Here is a 23,344-nt window from a genome sequence, read left to right as displayed (position 1 = left end):
CATTATAGTTACATATCAAGTAGTCACATCAGCTTCATAAGCAGCAATCATGATAGTCATCGGTCTTCAACTCAGTTCGTTAAAAATGCATAAAAAGTACTCTAATTGTAATTATATTGCCTATCACGTCTTCGCGCCGTTGTCGCGTATTTGAATTTAATTTGTAACGTGTTTACAATGCGAGAGTGATTTGGAGTCTTCTTTCGAGTAATTTCATGACGGTATGTGGTAAATAGCGTTCAGTCTATTACTTTACCACATCACGTAGCCCAATCTTATTAGAAATCTATGTGTTAAAACCAACTAGGAAGCTCATACATAGATGTTACATTTTTGCACTTGACATGCATGGCTACTATTGTATCACGGCATACTAACCTGATTGGCACCATTCCGAACGTGATGTTCTTCGAACTCATATCATATGTACATTTTACTTTATAAATCTTATCGGCTTTTGTCATAACCACGCTGTGATGTTGAAGTACAACAGTATTAGAATAAACCCCAGTCTGCAAATAAAAAATACAGAGCATACATAACATTCAGTTGAAGAAGTTCTATCGGAAATGATATCCAATTTTTAGATTCGCATTTTATCCAAATTCTATCAAATATATTTTTAATTTCCGTTCCATTCCAAAAACTATTTCCGTCTTTGTCTTTACTCGTTATCATTCTGATAGAATTGTCTTTAACTTCTGCATCTACATTATAGTTGTGTTGTAAATATATTGTTAAATTTTGCCGGTTTTGTTATTAATTTCTTAAAGATTTTTTTTAATAATAAAATACTTACAATACTCTGAGTGTTACAGTCTTGGCCTGACATGGTCAGGTCGAGACGGAAAAGGTCGCTATTCACCACATCGATGTTGCAAGTCTCAGAGCGACCCAAAGCGTAGATACGACCATTGAAGGGCTTGTTTGTACGGACTTGTATCGCAATCCTGGTATCCTTGCAGTGAACTGATACTAGAGAACCAAAACATTGACATGAAACATGACACTTGTGATATTTCTCAATTCATCTAATGATTTTTTTTACGAAATATCAAGTCTTTCTAAAAATAAACTAATAAAATGCATGCCTTTTTTTTTCAAAACGATTAAAGTAGAATATTCAATATTTAAGAAACCATTATGTTTTGAAAAAAAAAGTTTAGCTGAACATTGACTGGAATAAAAACTTAAAAATAGCGTAGAATATTTACAATTGTAATGCTTGAGTTTTTGTTTTTCTGTAAATAATAAAATATCCAGTACCAACTGTAACACATATTGACTGAGGCATAACACCTTAATTCGCAAGATTGGTAACGCATGAAGAATGAGCACTACTATAAGCACGTCACAAGTCTAATATCAATTGCATTATTTCTATCGTTAGAACTGGTGCAGAATCACATTTATATTAAACTTTTTTATACAGATAATATACTACCATGAAGTTTCACGTCATGCGTGCGGTCAGAATTTGCATCATTATATATAAGAAATAATAATTAACTTTATATGTTTCCTATCATACTAATATTATAAATGGGAAAGTTGTAAACTTGGTTAAATATTCAAAAGTTGTACCAGGTTGTAGATTAACAATTTTCTTGGTAACGTGTCCACGAGGAATAATAAACAACTGAATTCATTGAATGGAATTCGTTGGCATTCACCAATACAAAATAATACAGCTAATTTATAGTACAAATAAGAAGTTACCAATTACTATACACGTAATTGCTTAATCATTTCCAGAGCAAAGCTCGCCTGACCAATGGTATGTTGCGTAGACGTCTTGTTAATAACGTATCGAAAAATAAGGGTATGTAATTACCATCGTAGCAAGTGCCCGTCTTATCACAGTTGGCGTCATTTCTCGTCAGGTTGTTTGATGTTTCGGCATCCTGCTGATGGTCGATAGTAACCGGCAACTCGCCAGGCGGGTTGGCATTTGTCGGCGGCTCTAAAACAAATAAAATGAACGTTACGTTATATTTCTTAGATACATTCTTACATAACCCAAATTATAGGTAATAGAGCAGAACGAATCTGTAAGTTGTGGACCGAGAACCTACAAACGAACTACTGATTAAGAGAAAACATGTGCGTGGCCTGCGTGTATCGTAATCGAGACAAGATTGCTGCAACGTCGGTCTCGGTGATTTTAAGTGCAAGCTACCAGTGCAATTACAGTACATACATGGCGCAAAGATCGCCGCTTCTAGCAATCCTAGATTTTCACACGCGATTGATGAGCACTATGTAGAAAATGATCCACTAATATCCAGAACGAATGTAGAATGTTAAGCCTTATAAGTAAGATCATGTTGATAATAAACTGTTACCTCGTAGAAATAATTAATATTTGTTTACTTTTTAAGGTTCACTTAAGACCCTATCCGTTTCTATCCAATTGTCCCTTTTAAATTCATCTGCTAAGCGACTAATATAATCAACTTTATTGCAAAAGTAATCAAGAAAAAGGTCAAGCGAAAGTTGAAATATATTTATATATATTTTTTAATTTACTTAAATAATCATAATTAATAAACGTCTTTTGGTGATCCAATTATGCATACATTTTCACTGGACAAATTAGCAGTAGACCAGTAGCGTATAAAGGAATCAGTTACCGGAACGCTTTCGGTCGGTGAACCGTTCCTAATCGATTCGTTAGCATAGTGCCAATGTCTCGACATATTCACGACGAGGTGACGTAAACTGGCCATTTGGGCCGTTGACCGAAAGCTGGACAAAAGACTGTCATACTCTCCAATGACTCTATACTGGCATGAAACATCTGACGTCGTCAAAAAACTACCTTTAATATATTATATGAATGAGACATAGGCATACTTAAGCATATTACTTATTCATAATAATTTTAAAGCAAAAGAAAACAAGCATAACATATATGGAATATATGTATGTATAACTGTACAGTTGTAGGTTTAGTGTCCAGGATTTTTCTTACGTGTTAAGTTTTAAATCCGGACCATACTATGACAAAATAAAGTAACATTTACAATGTCAACGATGACCATGGGCCTTTAATCAGGCGTAAAAATAATAAGACAATGTTCCTGACGTTAATTTAGAGACCTACCTGTTTACCAAAAAACTACTTGTTGTAATTTGGTCACATTTAAACTGCATTTATAATATCAATTAAAATGAAGACTTGTAGATACCAAACTAGCTTGTAAAACTTTTCAGTTTGATTAACCTGATGAAATCATTCAAGCGAAACTCATTACTGTGGTTAATAAGTAAGGAAGTATATATTATTACAGTATGTCGGTTAAGATTATAATTAGCTAATTTCAATACTATGCGACGAAGATGCCAATTAAATAACTAGGTAATAGATATTTCATTAGCTACGGATTCTAATCTGGTTTTCCATTCAACTTTTAATAATTAACAAATGGATGAAACATTGGTTTCGGAAATTAATTTAATGAATTAAACGCTTAATTACTAAATTTATTATGATTGGTATATATTATTTTTATTTTAAAGATTTTAAAATTAACTTGGATTTAATTACAAAAAAAAATAATTATTTTGCTCCAACTAATTTAATTTTAATGCTTACGATTTGATTAAACATAGAAAGACGCAACTGAAAATTTCATTCCTGTGGGCCGATAAACTTAGTTCTTATTTATAATTTATTGTAAATTACAATTTGAGAAAAAATAGAAACTAAATGCACCAATTACGGCCCTGTTCTAGGCATAAAAATCCTGTAAATAACCAAGCTGACACAATGATTACTTCAGAACAGGTAATTTTTCACGACGCCACATCGATTTCAACTGCCAATCATAACTCACTTTCATAGTGTTCACCGTCTATCCCATTATCATAATGACATCCTTGGATGGATGAGGAGATAATGTGGATACATTATTTATTTTAAGTTTATAAAATGATTTATTACTGTACGCACAAGCTATTATGTGGAGAGACTTCGTCAAGTTTGTTTTACAATTCCAAAGCTGGGAGCACGAAACGCAAATTAGTTTTTACTGTCTCGTTATATTTATTGTCGTATAAATCAGTGACTCACAAACGAGCGACTGCCTTTATTGGCACAAATCACAATAAATCTCGCACGCCATAAAGACTATGGCAAGTACTTGCTATGAGAATACTTCCTTGCCTAGTCTCAATGTAATTTATTTTCACGTTTTCCAGCGAATATACGAATGAAATTATAACATCATATTTTCCTTTGACTCTTAACTTTATAACGTAATTTATTTCTAACTTTAAAGTAGATACCATTAAAGTGTCAAGAGAAATAGTAATATAATAAAGTACCTAGTAGTAACACTAGTAGGTATTAAATAAACATTGTAAACTTTACTAAAACCTAATTTTCCGAAGGATATGGTTTGGTAACCTTAATAAAATTAATATAATACAAACTCATGAAAATATTCCTTCATTATGTTAATCATTACCAACAGTACTCTATTACATAATATTTACTCATATTACCGAGGTTAGCAAAGTCGTTGACTTGGTTGCATCAATCGGCATATTTGCAACGCTTCAACGGATCATAAAACCGATCTACAAATTCCCACGCTCGCATTATTCTCTGTTAGTTTATAAAAATAAAAACAAACCAAGGAACGGTTTATAATCTATCGTATCAGATATAAGTGAATATCAACAATACATATCAGTTCCAGTAGGAATAGGAGCAATATATAAAATGTAATCCTACGACGATAGTACTTATAAATCTTATAACGAACATTCTCATGAAATGTTGTGAAGTAGTACCAAAGAGAAACTACTATCAAAAATAAAATATATAAAGGATTTCAAAAACCAAAGAACGAAAAGAGATACAGAGGAACAAGTTTTTAGACAGAGACGCGTAGGCAGCACTGTACTACTAGAGTAAGCTACTTATATAAACATAAATAGATTGTAGGGTTTAGAACTAAATGCGGTGTAGGAGCAGCGTGCTCGGAAGTGTCCGCGAAAGGCGATAACGGTCCTGTTGGATATCGAACAGGGTTCCGACCGTAGGCATGTTGTTACAAAGATACGTGCCGTTATCCTACTGGTGCCCAGAATAAATTTAAACCCAATTAGATTTCTTCACAGGTATTTCGTTGACACTACACTTAATAAAATTACATTCGATGTAACTTCTTAATTATTCAAATTTAAATTTAGGGGTATCACGTATTAACAGTAATATCACTTAAATGCAGATAGAGTCATTGTAAGAAATATTTAATATGGTGTTTGATTATAATGCAATAAAACTGTCCTTATAAGTCTCAAAGTATATATTGGAAAACGTTTATTATATATACTTATAAATAAAAATGTAAACAGGTACATTTAGGCAATTGATACAATAGATACCTACAAACAATTCTTCAGGTACACGGTAAAACTAAACAATAGTTACGTATGTTGCCCCTGCGTTATATATTTGAATTATGTAATATATAAATAAACTAAAGTTGAAATAGATAATATTAAATAGTTAATATTAAAATTTAAGCATAGAAGAATATTAAACGCTGCTTAAAATTTTCTAAAGAATAAGAAGAAATAAAATATCTCAACGATAGACGGTCTGACAATAAATTGCATTTTTCATGTATTTGGGCATTACCGTTGCTTCAATTAATCGTATTCAACCAAGAGAATACATTTGTATGCAATGTTTAAATATCAATAAATGCCTTGGGGGCACTGACCGGTATTAATCGCTCACCGCTCGCCGATGGCAAGGCCGAGCAAGGCCGTTATGCTATCACATATAACCACAGAATGTCTATTAATACTTCGTTATACTAATCCTATGGAGCAAACTATATTAAATTAAATATAATCCTAACGTGCAATTACCGACCACACACAACATAAGTTTCTTATTAATTGCGTAACGGGTTTTCCTCGCGTGTAGGTATGATTTGATACTGCGAACTAAGGAGCGACGCAAATTAAATTGGTGTCTGTTTGCAGGCTCTATCTAGCGTTCCATATCCGTCGTGATTCAATTATTGTCGAATTAGGGCTGGACCAAGACGAAACCGATCTCACGGACGCAACAAAAAATCCATTCAACCCGTGTATGATCACCGTTATAAAGGCACGCACGAGCGCGGCTGCCACCGTCCGTCATCATTCGGGCACTTATAACAAAGCCTAGCCGGCGCTTTGATAGTTTTTGCATCGAAATGCAGAAGACTATTGTCATGATTCAGCATATTCTCTCATTGTAAACATAACTAACGAAATTATTCAAACGTATCATCAATAACGTTGGCCATTTAGCGTAAATAAATAACAAATAAGAAGCTAAACGATTCGTGATAAACGTTCTTAACGTGCAACTATTAACTCTAAGAGTATTAGTCCGATTTTTTCAATACACTAGCAAATAAACCATATGCTATTGATAATTAAAATAACTACAGAGTTTCTTTTTAATATTGTTTCTTTATAAACAATTGCTTTATTAAGTAACACTTTATGGGTATTGTAAACCAAATAGTTCTTGTATATTTCACTAACAATAACTTAATGTTACGCATATATTTCAATCGCAGTTACGAATACTAAATATGAATATTTTATACCACGAATAACTGTTTAAAATAACAACAATTTAAACTTAGATGCTTATCCTATGGTTACTCTCACAATTTGACCATCAACAGATATAGTAAACACCGTAACTACATTTATCCATTATGAAAGGCGAAATGTAGGATTACATTTCATAGTAACGGTTTTAAAAGGAAAATATCTGACTAGTTTATTATCTTTAAGTACCATGCGCTTCGTACAGCGAAGCCGACAGTTAGATGGAATCTAAACTATGAGATACTAGTAGACGAGTAGCGTAATGGGGTAGCAGTCAACGCATTATGCCGGAACGAACATCTGGTGGAGATATATGGAGATCATACTTGTACAAGACTGTTACCTACTTATGAATTTTAATTTATTTATTACTATTGTCTATTTGTAAGTTTTGGTCAACTGAATCGTTATCACAAAATCGTATTCATACAAAATCTTATAATTGAAAAAGTCATACCATACAATAATAGGCAGGTTTCTCACGCAATGTTTTTTGCTAATTTTACATTCTAAACTAGTAAAATAAAACGGTTTTAGTTATTTCTGTAATGTTCTCAATTAATAATAATTTCATATTTTTATTAATTTTGATCATCGACAAATAATTATTATTTAATATCTACTTACACTATACTTTATCTATTCAATAAATTTTTCGTATACAAAGTTAAACTTGTATGTAAAATTATTTTATAAAATATATAGCGTTTCTTACCGCTGCTTTTACCGTCATTCCATGTAGGAAATACATAATGTCTACAAATAAATTAATGTTTTAACAATTCATTTATAATTTATTCAACGTTGAACTCAGTAAATAGGAAATATAAACAGCTTTAAGCAAAAAAAAATTAATATGATACAAATATGAGAGTAATCGTTGCAAATAAAATTGTTAATCGTTTCATAAATAATGATATAATTATGGACCATACCCACAAAAAAAGTTCAAATGAATTGAGATCCTGTTCAAAAAGTTTACTTTTGGATGTCGCTTGAAAAGTCGATAGATAGCTCAAGAGCTCTTGACAGCATATTGCTAAATTGTCGTAGCCGGTAACAAGTTCTTGAACTGCGAATCGATTGTGCATAGATCGGAGTTCACGATCTTCTTGTGATCGATGAGTTCTCGATTAAGGCACATCGACCCTTTTGACCCTGACCCCAGTCTAGACGTGGATATTATTTCCATATTTATAATTCTATGTCTTGTTCATAGGATGATTTATTAGATACATAGTGAATTTTATTGGTTACATAATGTATGGTGTGTCGGATAAAATATGTGTGAGTTTTTATATCCGAATGTATAAGGGATGCGTGGCCCAAGTATCTGTTTTCAGAAGGCCTTACTTGTTATTACAAAATATTTCTCAAAATTATAGGTGGTAAAATCTGTGGGAGAGGGCGCATCCCGTTTATTTTACTATTTCCCCCACAATAAAGACTCATAACACATAAATATACTTCTAAAAACAAATGTTTATATTTCCGTTGTTGTTTATTATAGTGTTTTACAACCCCAAGTCACTTGAAGGTTAAGCTCCATCAAAGTCATTTTCTCGTAAAAATTTTACTCCCTAGATTCCTTAGAGACCTGGCATATTCGAACACAGATCTTGTAATATGAGCTAGATTTAAGAAAAAAAATATGAGGTAAAGTTATGATACGATCAAAAATAGTATAGAGGAAGATACCCAGTTAGGTACAACAGTGTATCAAACTCGTATACAGTTTAAAGAACTTTCTGCGGTTATGATAAGAATCAGTAATCTCGGTAGTTCAAGTTTTTGCTTCATGTTATTCTCAAAACGTTAACGGGGTAACCACTACTACTATCGATCCGTAAATAAGTTTTTACTGTATAAGCTCGTATTATATTTAAATATCTAATCTGTATAGTGCGAAAAAAACTGGTATAGATACAATTCAAGTGAAGTTCTCACGCTGTCGAGGTGAGAAGCTTGAATTACTCGTATAACAATTAACGTCCGTTGGAACGTCGGTAATGGTGTTATTATAAAGATTTATATCGTTCTATCGCTTTTAATTCACTTTTAATTGATTCAATATCGCATGGTTTTACTTAATTTACGTATCTTACTTTTTTCTTTCATGAACCCCCGATACAAAGGGAAGTATAAATTCAGCCGTTCTGTCGTATAACTTCCAAAGGATTGGACCATTTTATTTAAAAACAGGTTTAAGCATAATTCTGTAAAAAAATGTTATCATCAAAACCAAGGAATAAGTAACTGTGATTTCTTGTTTTATATCAAAATCATAATCTTATTAATATCTAAATGGATCTTAGTATAAATTCCTTTGGACCAGGTTTGATAATATGACATCATTCTTCTAAAAAAATCTACTTATTTCCAATTAAAATTATTATAAGGGAATTAATACAAGGAAATATATTAAAAATTAATTCTTTTTACAACATGTCACAAAGAAAAAGATATTGGAAGAGACTAAATAGTTAACACTCGAGCTGCAATAGCGGACCACCGACGCAGTGCTTGTGTAATCGTTGCCTAAGATAATATCAACGTATCTGTTCTCAGGTTTACCGATGAATAATAATTGTACTGCTGGATGATTTGTTTTGATTTACGCTTTTGATATTAATGATAATGTTTTTGTATAGTAAGAGGAAACAGAGAACGGTCATCCATTTCGATCTGTAAAAAATGATAACGCAAACGAATGCAGAAATAATTATTAAAATCGGTTTAGCGCTTTAGAAGACTAACTCACAACTATATTAATGGATACCTTATCGTTGTCGTATACATGAAACGTAAATACAAAGTTCAGCGTCCTGTAATTCTCATGCGCGCAATAATTAAAACTGATTGACTGATATATATAAATTTGCCACACATATATAAAAAACTATATAGGTAAAATATCACGTAATATACAAAAAATACAGGCCAATTGAACATTCTCCTTTTTGAAGTTACTTAAAAAGAAATGCTCCATAAACAGCAATTTTACTTCTTAGATAATAACATCAAACTACGGCATTAACGACACGCCTGTAACAGTACTGCGCGTTGCGCTGATTGCTACCGTGACAAAAAGTGCGCATACGTCGCAAATGCGTTACGTGGTTAATGGTTACCACACCCGAGCTACCATGCCGGCTGTCATTCCATTTCGAATGCCGGTACGTAAACAGATATACTTGCGGACATTTTATTGTCCAGTGCAAGATACGACACTATAATAAAAAACGGAATTAGATTCGAAAATAAATAATAATGAATTATATTGTCAAATACTTTACGAACTCATATAAATTATTTTGATACCTCGATAAACTTAATCATTCACCGATAAAAAAGTACTTATTTATTTCATAATAATGTAGATAATAGTAATTTAGTATTCTGATATGTCAGGTACTGATACGTAATTTTCTGTGGACGACTAATGGAACTTAATAGTCGAAGGATGAACAAGAGTGTCCTTCATATAACATCACCAAAGCCTAACTGCGGTTACCAACTCACCTGCTAAACATGGCAACTATTGGCAAAATCCCCCTTATGGTGGATTTTAATTTTAGTGGGCCTTGTTCAGCAGTGGACAGTTAACAACTGATTTGGTGATAATAATGATACTGATACGTAATTAATAAGTATTTCATATACTTATATAAGTTTTTAACTGACTTCAAAAAGAGAGACGTTGTCTAATTTATTATGTAATTATGTCTATGTTATCATGTTACGATATCTTCGCTACTTCTGATTACCTCTTTAGCATTCTTTTTCTTAACAGAAAGTCTTGAATACTGTTGCAAACCACCAACAAAAATTTTATTATAAAGAAGTAAACTTGGTGAAATTTTATTATACCTATAGTATATCATTAAAAAAACTACAAACAATATATAAATAGATACTATATTAACTCTATTTAAATACTTATTTTTTAACTATATTAACAAGCAATATTTTTTTCTCCTGTACTAAATTATTAATTCCAATATATAAATTGCATTTGTGCACAAAGCTAATACTAATTGGAAATTAAACACATTGTTAATAGATTTATATGCCCTTAGAGAACTGACAGATAGATAACTATTTCCGTAGGTATATTGTTACTGTATAATTTGAGTATGCTTGTACAAATCCAAGAAGCGAAACTGCTAAAGAAACTTAAGTAATAATTGTTTACATTTCACCGCGTCGTTAAATCTCAGAGGTTAACGCACGACTCGTCGAAGCCCACAACTGCAATGTCCTAGAAACCATTATTATAAGCTAATTGTACAGTACACTATTACGAGTGTCATTACCAAGACTGCATTCTTAATAGAAAGGTTCTTAATAGAAGAATTTTATCATCATCATCTGTAAATACTATTAATTGCATACGTTTTATTATCACATAATGTGTTTGTTTTTTAAATCAATTTAACGGTAATCTTACTAAAGATAATCTTTTCACTTAAGTTCTTTGACTTATAATTGATTTTCTCTCTTAGATTAAGGATTTTTCTAGATTACCCTATCCGGATGTCAAAAATACAATATGAACACTTTTATTCTCCATTGATCTCTTATCACAGTCTCTTCGTCAACTATAGTTGTTTTACCTCCTACCACCATTTAGCGGATATTTTTTTTATTAAGATATAAACTATCCTATCTCTCTTGTAGCTCTCGGAACAAACAATATACATTTATTATATCACTAAAATCCATTAAGCGGTTTCGAAGATTAGTGTGAGCTAATATCGCGACGCAATTTTGTTTTATGCAACTTAGAATAGCAAATAAGGTGACAGCTCACCTGATGGGAAGTGGTAACCATCGTCTATAGACATGAGCAGTACCATGGACATAACAGATTTTCACTTATTAAGAAATTTAATGCCGCATTTACATAATGAATGATTATTGCGCTAAGATCTACATTTCTATTATATGTATAGTATAGTAAATCTTTATGTTATAAACAAATAAGTTTTTTGTTATGTTGTAGTTCTATACGATGTTTTCTTTTCAAGTTGTAGAATGTTAATCTTCTATTTTTTGCATAATAACGTATAACGATCAGTAAAAACACTATTATCATACTATTATAACTGTTAATATACCTACAGCAACTAAAAAACTAAAGACCAATATAAAAAAGCCCAGAAAGATCATTTCCAATACAGAAAGAAAAAACATTTACTGTTGTGATGTTTTTGTCTGTAATTGTAGTAAACAAAAAAATACTCACTCTCGCAGAAGTTCTCGAAATATTTTCCGATTGGTTCCCCGTCGTCAATCAATGGTCGCTCGGTGTTTAAGTACGCTGACGGGCCATCAGGCAAAGTGTGGTGGTCCAAATGGTATAGCCGACAGTTGTACGTAGTAGAGTGAGGAGCTCCGAGGTACAAATACGACCGACATAGGAACTCTGATTCAATCTCACAAGCGAGCCGACAGCCACTTTCCGATGTCACCTGTGTAGGGAATACAAATTGTGTTTTTATACAAAGTTGCAAAGTGCGTGTAAAAGTCACGTACGATGGCCACGTCGCATCGCGGCTTAGATTAATAATGAGATATTTCCATTGATTTACAATATTCAACAATAAACAAGATGATACTAAATAATATAATAGTAATAGAGGACAGTATATTAAATTATGTATTACTAGATATCCGTTCCGACTTAAAAACAATTAATAGTAAAACACATATAAAAGTCTGTAATGTAATTTAAAAGAAGTGAGTGAAGTTAAAGTTATTATTAATAATAATGATTCATATTTCTTGATAATATTGTGATATATTTTTCAAAATACTATTGCAATGGCAATAAAATTAGCAATTGAAATGCGAATAATGTGTGTAGTACTAGCAGAAATTACCTGTAATTCCTTGTCGGTGTAATAATGCAATCCCGCATACTGCGCGACTTTATCCTCGGCGACGCCGACACGAGGTGCGGTGAATACTCGCTGCCCCTTGCACGCTTGAGACGCCTTCAGGCACAGATTCTGGACCACACACATACACAATCAGCTAAAATAACTCACAACAACAGTAATAATACTAACTGACATGTTTATTTTACAATACGACTCGAGCGTTCTGCAGTAAAGTTGTTAACATTTACTGAGAACAATCACTAGAAAACACTATAGAATTATGCGAAAAGTAACAAGAATCCTAAAGCTAGTATCGTAATTTAAAGTTTTACTCGGCAAAAAAAAACAAAACTTTCGATTGTAACAATACGTATATTCATTTTCAATAAGCAGACGCCTTACAAAATACAAAAATAATTTTTGTTTGTGAAAATTAGTCAAGATGATCTTGCTAATACTACCTATATCTTTTTATAAAACATACATCTACATCATATACTTTAGTCTTAAAAAACTTAATATGAAATGAAAGCAGGAGTAATTTTTTTAAAATAAAAAGGACTAAGAAAATTGGCATTTTCACCCAATTGTGCAATATACACGCAAAAAAATAATAAAACCTGTTTTTTTTCTATTTTATTAGAATTTTCACCTCTTGGAATTTCTTTAAAAAAAACTGTCACTATGGGGTTGGTCATCATTACTCAATCATATAGTTCTTATGTTAGCTATAAATATATACATAAATATATTAAACTCAATTCCAAGATGGTTACCTCAAAATAATCTGTACCAGGAGTGTCGACAAGTTGTACGAAATGTTGACCTGTGCGCCTGTCGGAGTCACTAAGTGCGCACCTCATACTTCCATATTCGTACTCTGCTGACCGACAAGCGTACCGCTTCTGTATGGATAAAATGAATATTTAAGTAGATAATACATTATCATAAAATACATAAATCATAACCGATATAGCCCAAAGAATCGGCAAAATGAAGTCGCAAAGGCACAACACGGGAAAAGCCTATATATATAGAACATAGCTATCAATAAATGTACTTTTTTATTAATCCAATGATAGGTCCAGAATGTTTTGCATGCTCTATTTACTTTTCCAATGCTACCTTACTACTATTTCATAGTTAATATTTGACCTCCAGTTTTCTGTACACCATAATCTCATAGAGTATATGTAACACAGTAATTAGAATACACAGATAACAATCTAGACTTTTCTAACGGATTTCAAATGTGGCTCTTTTGTCTACAAAGTTATCCGGACGTAATAAACATGCCCCTATCATTTTACCTATATCTTGAATAGTACAACCAACTAGGGCGAAACCATAAAATATAAATTGAATAGATAAACGGTAAATTACATTGCGGAGGCGACGGTACAGCGTTGTCGATCTAGGCAATGCTTATAACTGCATAGAAGACGAAACAACTGATACCTATATTTGACAATAAATACTAACTTTATAAAGTGATTGTCACACTGCAAACTTGTGGTAAATATTGGTACAAGTGAATAAAATTGTATAGCTCGATTTAATGAGAATTCAGTTACGATGAAAAATAAGAGAAAGAAGAGTGAATGCTGGTCATAGAATGAATGCCGTTATGAAGTGAGTAGCCGCAATTTAAGTCAAAAAGCGTAGCCGGCTTTACAACTGCATAGTTGTCTCCAACCTATTGTATTGTATCGTAGCGAGAGTTGGATATGTAAAAAGAAAATGAAAGTGGAATAAATGCGGTCGAAATGCAGATTCGGCGCAGTGCACACTTTTGCGAGGTTCATCTTGCATAAAGTAAGCAGACCAAGTTATTACTACAGTAGAGCAAGAGTAAGTTAATTCTAATAAACGTACCAATTTAAAAACGAAAAAAGATGTCACATTTTTTCGGGCATGTGCCATGTGAAAAAATATGGAAATAATGTAAATTGAAAGGATGACAAACCAAACTACAAATTAGATTAAAGTTAATTTTGCTCAATACGCCTATAGTATTTAAAGCTGGGTCAACATTGCCCATCTCAGAATTGTCTGGTGCCTATCCCAATGCAAACGGAACTTTTTACTATATTCAAAGATAGGATTGGGAGTAAATAATGTCTTTTTAAGAGGCTAAACCTCCCTAACAAAATAATCTTAATATACCAATCTTAGTTGAATCTTACATAACAAGATGTAAACTGAACGCTGTATACTCGTGGTACGTCCTTCTAATTCAATATAATATAATAACAATAATCTACCTATGTAATATGATACAGTACCTCATTAAGACACGCTGCAAGGCAGGCCTCCTTCGTAGATGTGTATATGATAGTATTGTCAAGACCCCGTAGAGCTTTACCGGGTACTCGTTCAAATGCCCATGGTCGAAGGCATACACTTTCCGTCCTCACTTGAAGTTTCACCATATAATAAGTATTCACGGCACGCTGTCACAAAATGAAAATGGTATCACAATCTTAACAAGTATTTAATGTCCAGATAGACTTTATACAAAATAGTACCTGCACCTATATCTCACTCGTTTTTCTTCCACTAAACATAATATTTCTGTTTATACAATGATATATGACAATTAAATTATAAGATACGGAATTATAGATACATAACATTTTAACGCATTGTAATATCCTTTGTACAGTTACTATTTTCCTACAGATGGGTTGTTTCTTTTCCGTTTCAAGTTATATAAAAGAAATATTTAAAAAAAAATCTATTCTAATAAACGTTGCATTTACAAATAATTCACTCATGTGCAACTTTAAAGATCGCGAAATCGAAAGTCTATTATACTATTATTCATTATTAACTGTTATCGACACTGAATTACACGGACCATTTAAACCGGCAGATATTTCATTTGTAATCGTTACTGATTTACATGACTTATACTACAAGGTAATATAGACTCTTCATTTCGTTAAAACGATTACAATGTACCACTTTCTTGAACAGTTACAAAATATTGTTCTTATTAGATTTCCATGCGATCAATGGCCGATATAATCTAAATTGTAAATGCAATCTCTCTGAGTCGCCATGCTAATTGGCAGTATCAAGAAAAGCCGGCACATGCTATCGAACTTAAGATTTAATTTACTATTAAACTGCTCTATGAAGTTAACACATTTGTACTTTTGGTGCTATAAAATATTATTTAATTTTATAACATATACATTTTTTATTCTAAATTATATACCTATACAACAATTAGTTAATTTTAATTATTTCTTCCTTTAACTTGAACAAATATATTAACACAAAAATTAACGAAACTGCTTTGTAAATTAATAATAAATAACATAAAAATAAAATAAAACAATAATATGTTGACACTCCATCTAATCCCGAATTGGGTGGTCAGAGATATTCACTTCTACCATTTTAATAGTAAACAATCGAATTGGCTACAATTTAAAATATACGATTCTTTAAATCTACAATAATATTTTATTCTAGATTATAATCTTGTCTCTGTTTATTATTTGAAATCGACACAGTATGTTTTCGTTTTTCAATTATACCAATCATACTTTTTGATATTTCTTTAACAATTATAAGCAAGCTTTTATTCTAACAATGTTATTAAAATATATGCCTCCTAGCAGTTTGCTGCAACAGTTCATTTAGGTCTATTATACACCCGGTGATTTTCTCAAGTAAAGTAGAAATTAGCAATCTGTGGTAATACCTGCGGCGTAGCCATGGGGTTGTTAGCTTGCGTGTCATTTTGCAGCAAACAGCGCGTCTCCTGCACTGGTGTCAAGGGGTTCAACACGAAACTGTAAACAATATTTTTTGCTTTAATACCCATATTTTTTATTAATTTTAATCGTTTTACTGGTAGGTGAGTGTTAGAGGTACCTTATTGAATATATTTAATGGAAGTAATTTAATCTGCAATATAATACAGCAGAAGTTGTGTTAAATTGATAACACCAAAGTATTTTTGATATTATCAATTTAAGTAACTCCTATAGTTAAAGCTTTCACATATTCAGATACCAATATGTTTCTTCTTTAATTCATGATCTTAGATTATATAGATAGTGTCTCCATACAAATGCTTCTAGAAAAGTGGACCAAATTTTTCATACAATTTTGCGTGAGAAATAGTTATGAGAAATTCCGTTTTACTTCTATATTTATTTTGTCTTATAATTTCCGCATCGTATTAATATGCGAAAACTCATTTTATTTATTAAATGATATAAATATTTGTATTTAGTACGTTCAAATACATGTATCTACCCTCATTCATACGATAGCATAAAAAAAATCAAATTTGATCATATATATCGTATGTTTGTCAAAATGTTATATTTAAATATATTTAATATCTTTTCTGTTTTCTTAAGTATAGGTTTTTCGAAAAATTAAAAAAAAAATTATAAGCATCATGACAAATTATACTTAATCTCTATTCATAGTACGTAAAAAAATAAGTACGAAGTTCTAAATAGACAGATAGTAAAGTTCTCATTAGTCTAACTAACTTAACGTATTCCTACGTGATTTCATTAGCACTTAAGAGTACTTCATTGGAAATATACAATTCCAGAGGTTTAATAATGACAGCGTAACTACAAAGATTGAATAACAATTATATTTAATGTTTCGTGTATTCAATTAATTAATTAAATACTAGGTTCGATGTGTATTTCTTAGCATTATTGTCTTGAATTAAATTGGAAAGAACATTAATTTTTAACAGATTAACTAACAGATTGATATGATACATGGTAAGGCAAATAAGCTGACGGCTCACTTACTAACTTTTACCCGTGACTTCGTCCACGTAGTCACGATATAGTCACTAACCGAGATTAAAAATAGTCTGTATCAAATATCAATTTCATAATGTTTGGATAAATCGTTGAAGCTGTGATAACAAACAAATAAAGTTATATAAATTATCAATTTCTACATTTATAGATTGTTATCTATAACATGTCACAAAGTACAATGCATTACGTCCACATTTCTACACATGACAACAAAATGATAAATCTTGATATATCTCGTTACTGTCATAATATGCTACTAGCAAGCTAACATGGAGTACGTAGATAGGACGTTGCACCAGGACGTGAACTGCAGATGGACGGCGGTGCGGAATCAACAGTAACTAGATATGCTACCGCATCACCTTCGCCATTCGGCTACTATGTTCTCAAGTTATAACTCAATTTTAATATTTTTTCTTTTCATGATAGATAATACAGAATACTTATCAACAAATATCTATACTAAATTGTAGATATTGCACTCATTTTGTATAATTGGCCCACTTTTTCTTATATATAAATAATGACTATTCCAGCTTCATACAATTTTTAAAATAAAATACAGCTCTTTATTTGAAGAATTTTAATTTTGTCATAATTATCAACTTAGTTGGATAATTAAATAATTGCAGTTTTCGTAATTTTGGCCAAAAAAATTGCATATTTTAGTTTAACATACGTTATATATCTTGTCCTGTTGCATATTATAGATAATTTTTACTGAAACAAAATATTATCTGATAACTTATAATATTTACAAAAAGCTTACACAACATGGTCATTGACCGAGAATCTGAATAGCTCATTATTCCTTGCTGCTCTCTAATTAATGTGCCAACATAACGTTTTACGTTAATAAACAAGGATGGTAATATTATAGTTGTTTAACGCAGCCGACCTAACGTTTTTACAGCAATCAGATGTGCTAATTACAAAAGAAAAAAGTAAATTAAATACAATAAATAAGTAACACTCTCTCGCTAATAGGTTCACAGTTCAAATTCTTTGTAGGTGATATGATATGGTGATAAAACATCTAGCGGCGATATAAAAAGAAATAACATAAAAATAAACAAGATGCTAATGCTTTCACGCCATCTTATCTCTCGTACGTAATCAAATGAATGGCATGCAATTAGTACATTGCTTTGCTATCAAGAAATGAGTGCACAGTACCTATATGATTTATAATAACTTAAAAACCAGTCTAAAGCAAGTCGGGCCACACTTTATGTAGGATTCCGTGGCTGTGATTAGAAACGATACAATCAAAAACATTTTAAAGTATTACTTTAGGTCGAAGTTTATCATGCAAAGATTTTTTTTGTGCTTTCTTAAATCTAAATAAGCTTAACTTTGACGGTTTTAATTTCTAAAAAGTTTATTGCGTTCTTTTGAAGTGTATTGTAAATTCAGTCTATTTGTACCATAAAGTTTTAAAATTATACAAATATCAAAAACATAAATAATTAATATTATTTAATGCAGGAAGTAAATATTGTATAATCGCCCTAATCTAAAAGTAAATAAAAGTAAGTAAATAAGTAAATCTAATCCTAAGTAAATCTACAAAATTATACATATATATGAATATTAGTAAGTAACGCGTTAAGTAAATTGTAAATTGACACAGATTTAATTTAATATACATATAATTTCAATTCTTATACAAGACTCTAATCTGCTCGCTCTATATTTACTAGTGTTTTAGTAATATAATACTATAGAATTACATAACTGTCTCTTATTTATATAATTCACATAAACAAAAAAAATCCGGAACTATAAATAGCATATGAACTACTCATACATTCACTGACTGCACTCGGATTGTCTGTCTTATTATTACTTTGCCCCTATTCGGCATTTTTGGAAAGCATGGAATTGAAAATTTATATGAAATGTTCGTTGTTTTTAAATGACAAATTGTTGTTTCTCTGCAGAATTGGGTGAGATGATGGAGATGTGGGATGTCCATGCTGTTTATAGAAAATACTATAACAAATAAAAGAAAGAATAAACTAACCTAATATTAAATTACGTACAAACTCTATTTACTTATTAGTATAAACACTTGGTATTCACTATTTATCGTAATCATTCGGTAAAGGCTACACCTTTACATAGATGCATTCCCAAGTTAAACAGTTCGTCGTGATCCAATTAGAACGTAGCAACGAAGGTTCAGCTTTAAAGATATGATCATTTACAGTAGCAGTGAAACCTGCTATCAATAAGAGTGCAGCAATGCAGTTGCATTAATTCTATTAAAGTGTCACTAAACGCAAGCGTTATACTTGCCTGCACCAGATAACGGAGCCACGATTTACCGTTCATCGTGATATTTTGTATTTTATTTATGTTCTGGAGCGTTTTTAATATTTCACTAGTAAAGATTTACGGTGGTTATCTTGATCGAGATGTTATCATTAACTGCTAATAGCATTAAAGTGTCTCAATTCTCTTTTACTAATAATCTGTGATGTAACAATTCTATAATTTCGTACTTATTCGGATTATAAATAGGTACGCCTATTATGTGGTCTTGTAAATAATTTATTTTAGATCAGTGAATATATTGTGTTGATAAAACACGTTTAAACTTTTAATGTGTTTTATAGACCCACGAGCTGTTTATCACAGCTTAACCCACGCTAACTCGCCATCGTAGTTTACGATGTGCGTTGAGCAATCAGTTAGACAAACCTTCTAATACACCTACCTATGTGTATATATTGCGGAGAAATAATATCACAAAATCGAAGAAGATGTCGAATAAACCGTTCCAATAAATCTTTTTTTTATAATTTTTTGAATAAATCCAATAACATTGTGGAATGCCTGTTACCGTGGTGTGTCGCATTAGTCTTGTAACTTCAGATCCTTTAACTATAGCATGCAAAAGCACTAAGTGTTACACACAGCCATTAAGAGCAAAATATTCTCTTTTCAGTTAATCAGATTTAGGACCATAATTTTTCCTATATTTGTTTAGAACTATGTGGTCACATATCATGCTTTTAGAAAAAAAATCAATGATAAAAACAAAAAATCTTTCCCTATTGGTTAAAGGAATAAAGAGACTGATCTAGACTTTGTAAATACGTTTATAGCATAATTTATATAAGATTTATACTTCGTTTCACTAAACTAAATCCAATAATACTCGTGTAATCCTATTCTAAACAAAGTTATTATAAGTTACTATAATAATTTTGTTTGGAATTTTAATAATTTCCCTCTATACAATTTTCTAATAACTCAACAAATAGACATTTGATACATCAATATGTGTTGAAACAGTTGTAAACACAAAAAAACAAGTAATAAATCTACATAGCCCTTCAACTAATGACATCGAATTGCGGTTCGATTTCACAACTAGCATAATAAATCTTTCGAACCGTGTTATGCCATTAAACTAGTGATTAAAAGGGAGATGGGCAGATCTGATGCGAACTGATTTCTGGTACACCTAACGTAGATTTGAAGCCTCAATTTGTTCACTGCATTAATCATACAAAATACAAATGCACTGACAAACACGCCGCAGGCGCACTTGTAAAAGTTCCGCAATTACTTAGATATGCATCTACGGTAGCTTAAAATATCGGCTTTGGTTCACTTCACTGAGCAATAGAGAGAAGGCCCTAACAAATTGTTAAGAATGTAATTTTATAACAGATTGTCGTATTTTTTTTTTTCTTATGAGTTTTAATATCTTTATTTATTTATTTACACTTTATTGCACCAAGTAAAAAGAGAAATAACAAATACAGTAAATATTAATGAGAAGTGATACAAAAGGCGGCCTTATCGCTAAGCAATCTCTTCCAGACAACCTTTGGGTAGAGGACATTGGGAAAAAGACAAAGGGTAGGTGGCGCACTATCATATAAATATACAAACATATATACATACATACATATACATATATATGTAATATATACACAATCAAATATATACATAACATATACATACTTAACAGCACACATACAATAGAAAAAAATGACGAAGGAAAACGAAGAGAGAACACAGGAAAATAGTAGTATCTTTATATTTATTTTTATACGATTATGACTATATATTCAGATATTACGATAGACTACCTAAGGTTGAAATATTATTTGACTTTTGTGTGGAACGAAACAATCGACATGGATACATTACAAAGGTATCTTGACAAATATAAAGGTATATAAAAACAATATGATCTTACCCGGATAACAGTAATACATAATTTGATTTGTTGATAATTTGCGAAATGAATTTAAAATGTGTAAAAACCTTATTTAATATTTATAAGTAATATTTTAATGTCTATAGGTCAAACTATCTCGTTTTACAAAGTCTGGATAAAGGAATGGTATTATTCCTTTATCCAGATTATGTTATTATGGTAATTATTAACCTATACATTTTATAACCTCAAATTTCTTTTCTACTAAATTTACTTTCAGAGCATGTCTAAAGACAAAAATAAAATTACTGATTATTCCGAATTATGTATATAAAAGAGGTGTAATATAAATCATAATAACAATGCAAAATCCAGTGAAACTGAATTACTTTCTCCAATAAAGGTCGAAGGTTGCCATGCAAAAACAAAACATTCTTACAAATTGTATGGTGACGAAATCGATAATGAAGCGTCCAACAATTGTTTATTTTGGACCCAATTACTTGGAGAAAGTTGTTTAGCTAAACGAATACTATCAATGAATTAGGCATTGTTATACTGTTTTTGGTTGAACCACTCCTTGAAAATACTATGAATATCAATTTGAACATTCTTTAATTGTATTGTAAAAATTGAATGTTCATGTTTATATATAGAGTGCTTTTAGGATTTCTTCTTTCTAAACAATCGTTATACGTGGGTTTAATTTCATTTCGAAGGAGGTTAAAGTAATTAAATACCATAAGTTCAACGCCTACTAATATAAACAATACAAGAAAGGGAGATGCTCGATAACAGGAAGTGGTAAATTCATTTTTTGACCTCTACAATCATATGTTACTTTATTAGATTTCACCATTTCCGTTATTATCATGGATAGCCTATGGCTGTTAATAACTGTCCCACTTTCCAGACTTATATTGTTTGTTGCAGTTCACTCAGAAAAAGTAGTCCATTCAAATTCTACATTCATATAAAGTGTCCAATCGTAAAGCGTAATAAATGTTTGCACCCGACAAGAATATATTAATATAAATTATTATACTTTTCAGTCTATTCCAAAGTTGATTTTAAGTGTTAAATGCTGCTAAATAAAAATCCTAAATTAAAAAATATACAAAAATTTTAGGCAACTCTTATCACATATTCATTCATAACTTCAGTACAATATTATCACTTTCTAAATTCAACGACTTAGCTTTTGCATTGGGCATTATAATCATTCAATATCTTTTGTCATGTCCAGATATTTAACACCTATAACGGATACTAAAACCACAAAACCAATGAGGTATCATTATTTTATAACTATAATCATTAAACAATAATTTCTCCGTTAACCATTTCCTTCAACTAACAACTTTACACATAAAATAATAACGATGCTATAAATATGGCAGATTAGAAATGAGAGTATCAAGAAATGTGCAGTTATAGGGCTATTTACCATAGTAATCATGAACAGATCTGCTATTTATGATTATTATGATATTGGTCAAGTGAGACATGACTCGAAGTCATCAGCAGCTCTTCCAATCGCCGTTATCTGACGCCTGCACTTCACATCAATCATCCTATACAGTAACGGCTCAAAGGGTCCGAAAGAAAAGAAACTATTTCTACAAAAGGGCAAGAGGAAACATCTCAATCACGCTTAAACGAGTCAACGGATTTGAATGAAATTTAGTACACAATCATTGACCATAACCTGGATTAACACATAGTATAGTAGGTGAATATTAATTATTTATGACAAATGCTCTTTTTTTTATTATAGTTTACGTAAGTAAAGTCGCAAGTTACAGCAAATTTATTTACTTAAACTTTAATGCATAAAT

General features: G+C 31.2%; 1 protein-coding gene across 1 annotated transcript in view; it reads right to left on the bottom strand.

Annotated features, from left to right (window-relative positions):
* LOC113522753 (uncharacterized) overlaps nt 1-23,344 on the bottom strand; it is a 71,827-nt gene that overhangs the window by 4,000 nt on the left and 44,483 nt on the right. Inside the window, exons 5-12 of the mRNA XM_052897861.1 lie at nt 16,231-16,321; nt 14,801-14,968; nt 13,292-13,420; nt 12,516-12,644; nt 11,879-12,104; nt 1,835-1,963; nt 800-975; nt 379-512 (exon numbers count right to left, since the gene is read on the bottom strand). Of these exons, the coding sequence (XP_052753821.1) occupies nt 379-512; nt 800-975; nt 1,835-1,963; nt 11,879-12,104; nt 12,516-12,644; nt 13,292-13,420; nt 14,801-14,968; nt 16,231-16,321 (1,182 nt within the window). The remainder of the gene's footprint in view (nt 1-378; nt 513-799; nt 976-1,834; nt 1,964-11,878; nt 12,105-12,515; nt 12,645-13,291; nt 13,421-14,800; nt 14,969-16,230; nt 16,322-23,344) is intronic.

This window comes from Galleria mellonella, unplaced genomic scaffold (genome assembly GCF_026898425.1).
Source record: "Galleria mellonella isolate WM207_F2 unplaced genomic scaffold, CSIRO_AGI_GalMel_v1 utg38, whole genome shotgun sequence".
NCBI classification, from domain to species: Eukaryota; Metazoa; Arthropoda; class Insecta; order Lepidoptera; family Pyralidae; genus Galleria; species Galleria mellonella.
This window is presented reverse-complemented; position numbering and strand designations above follow the sequence as displayed.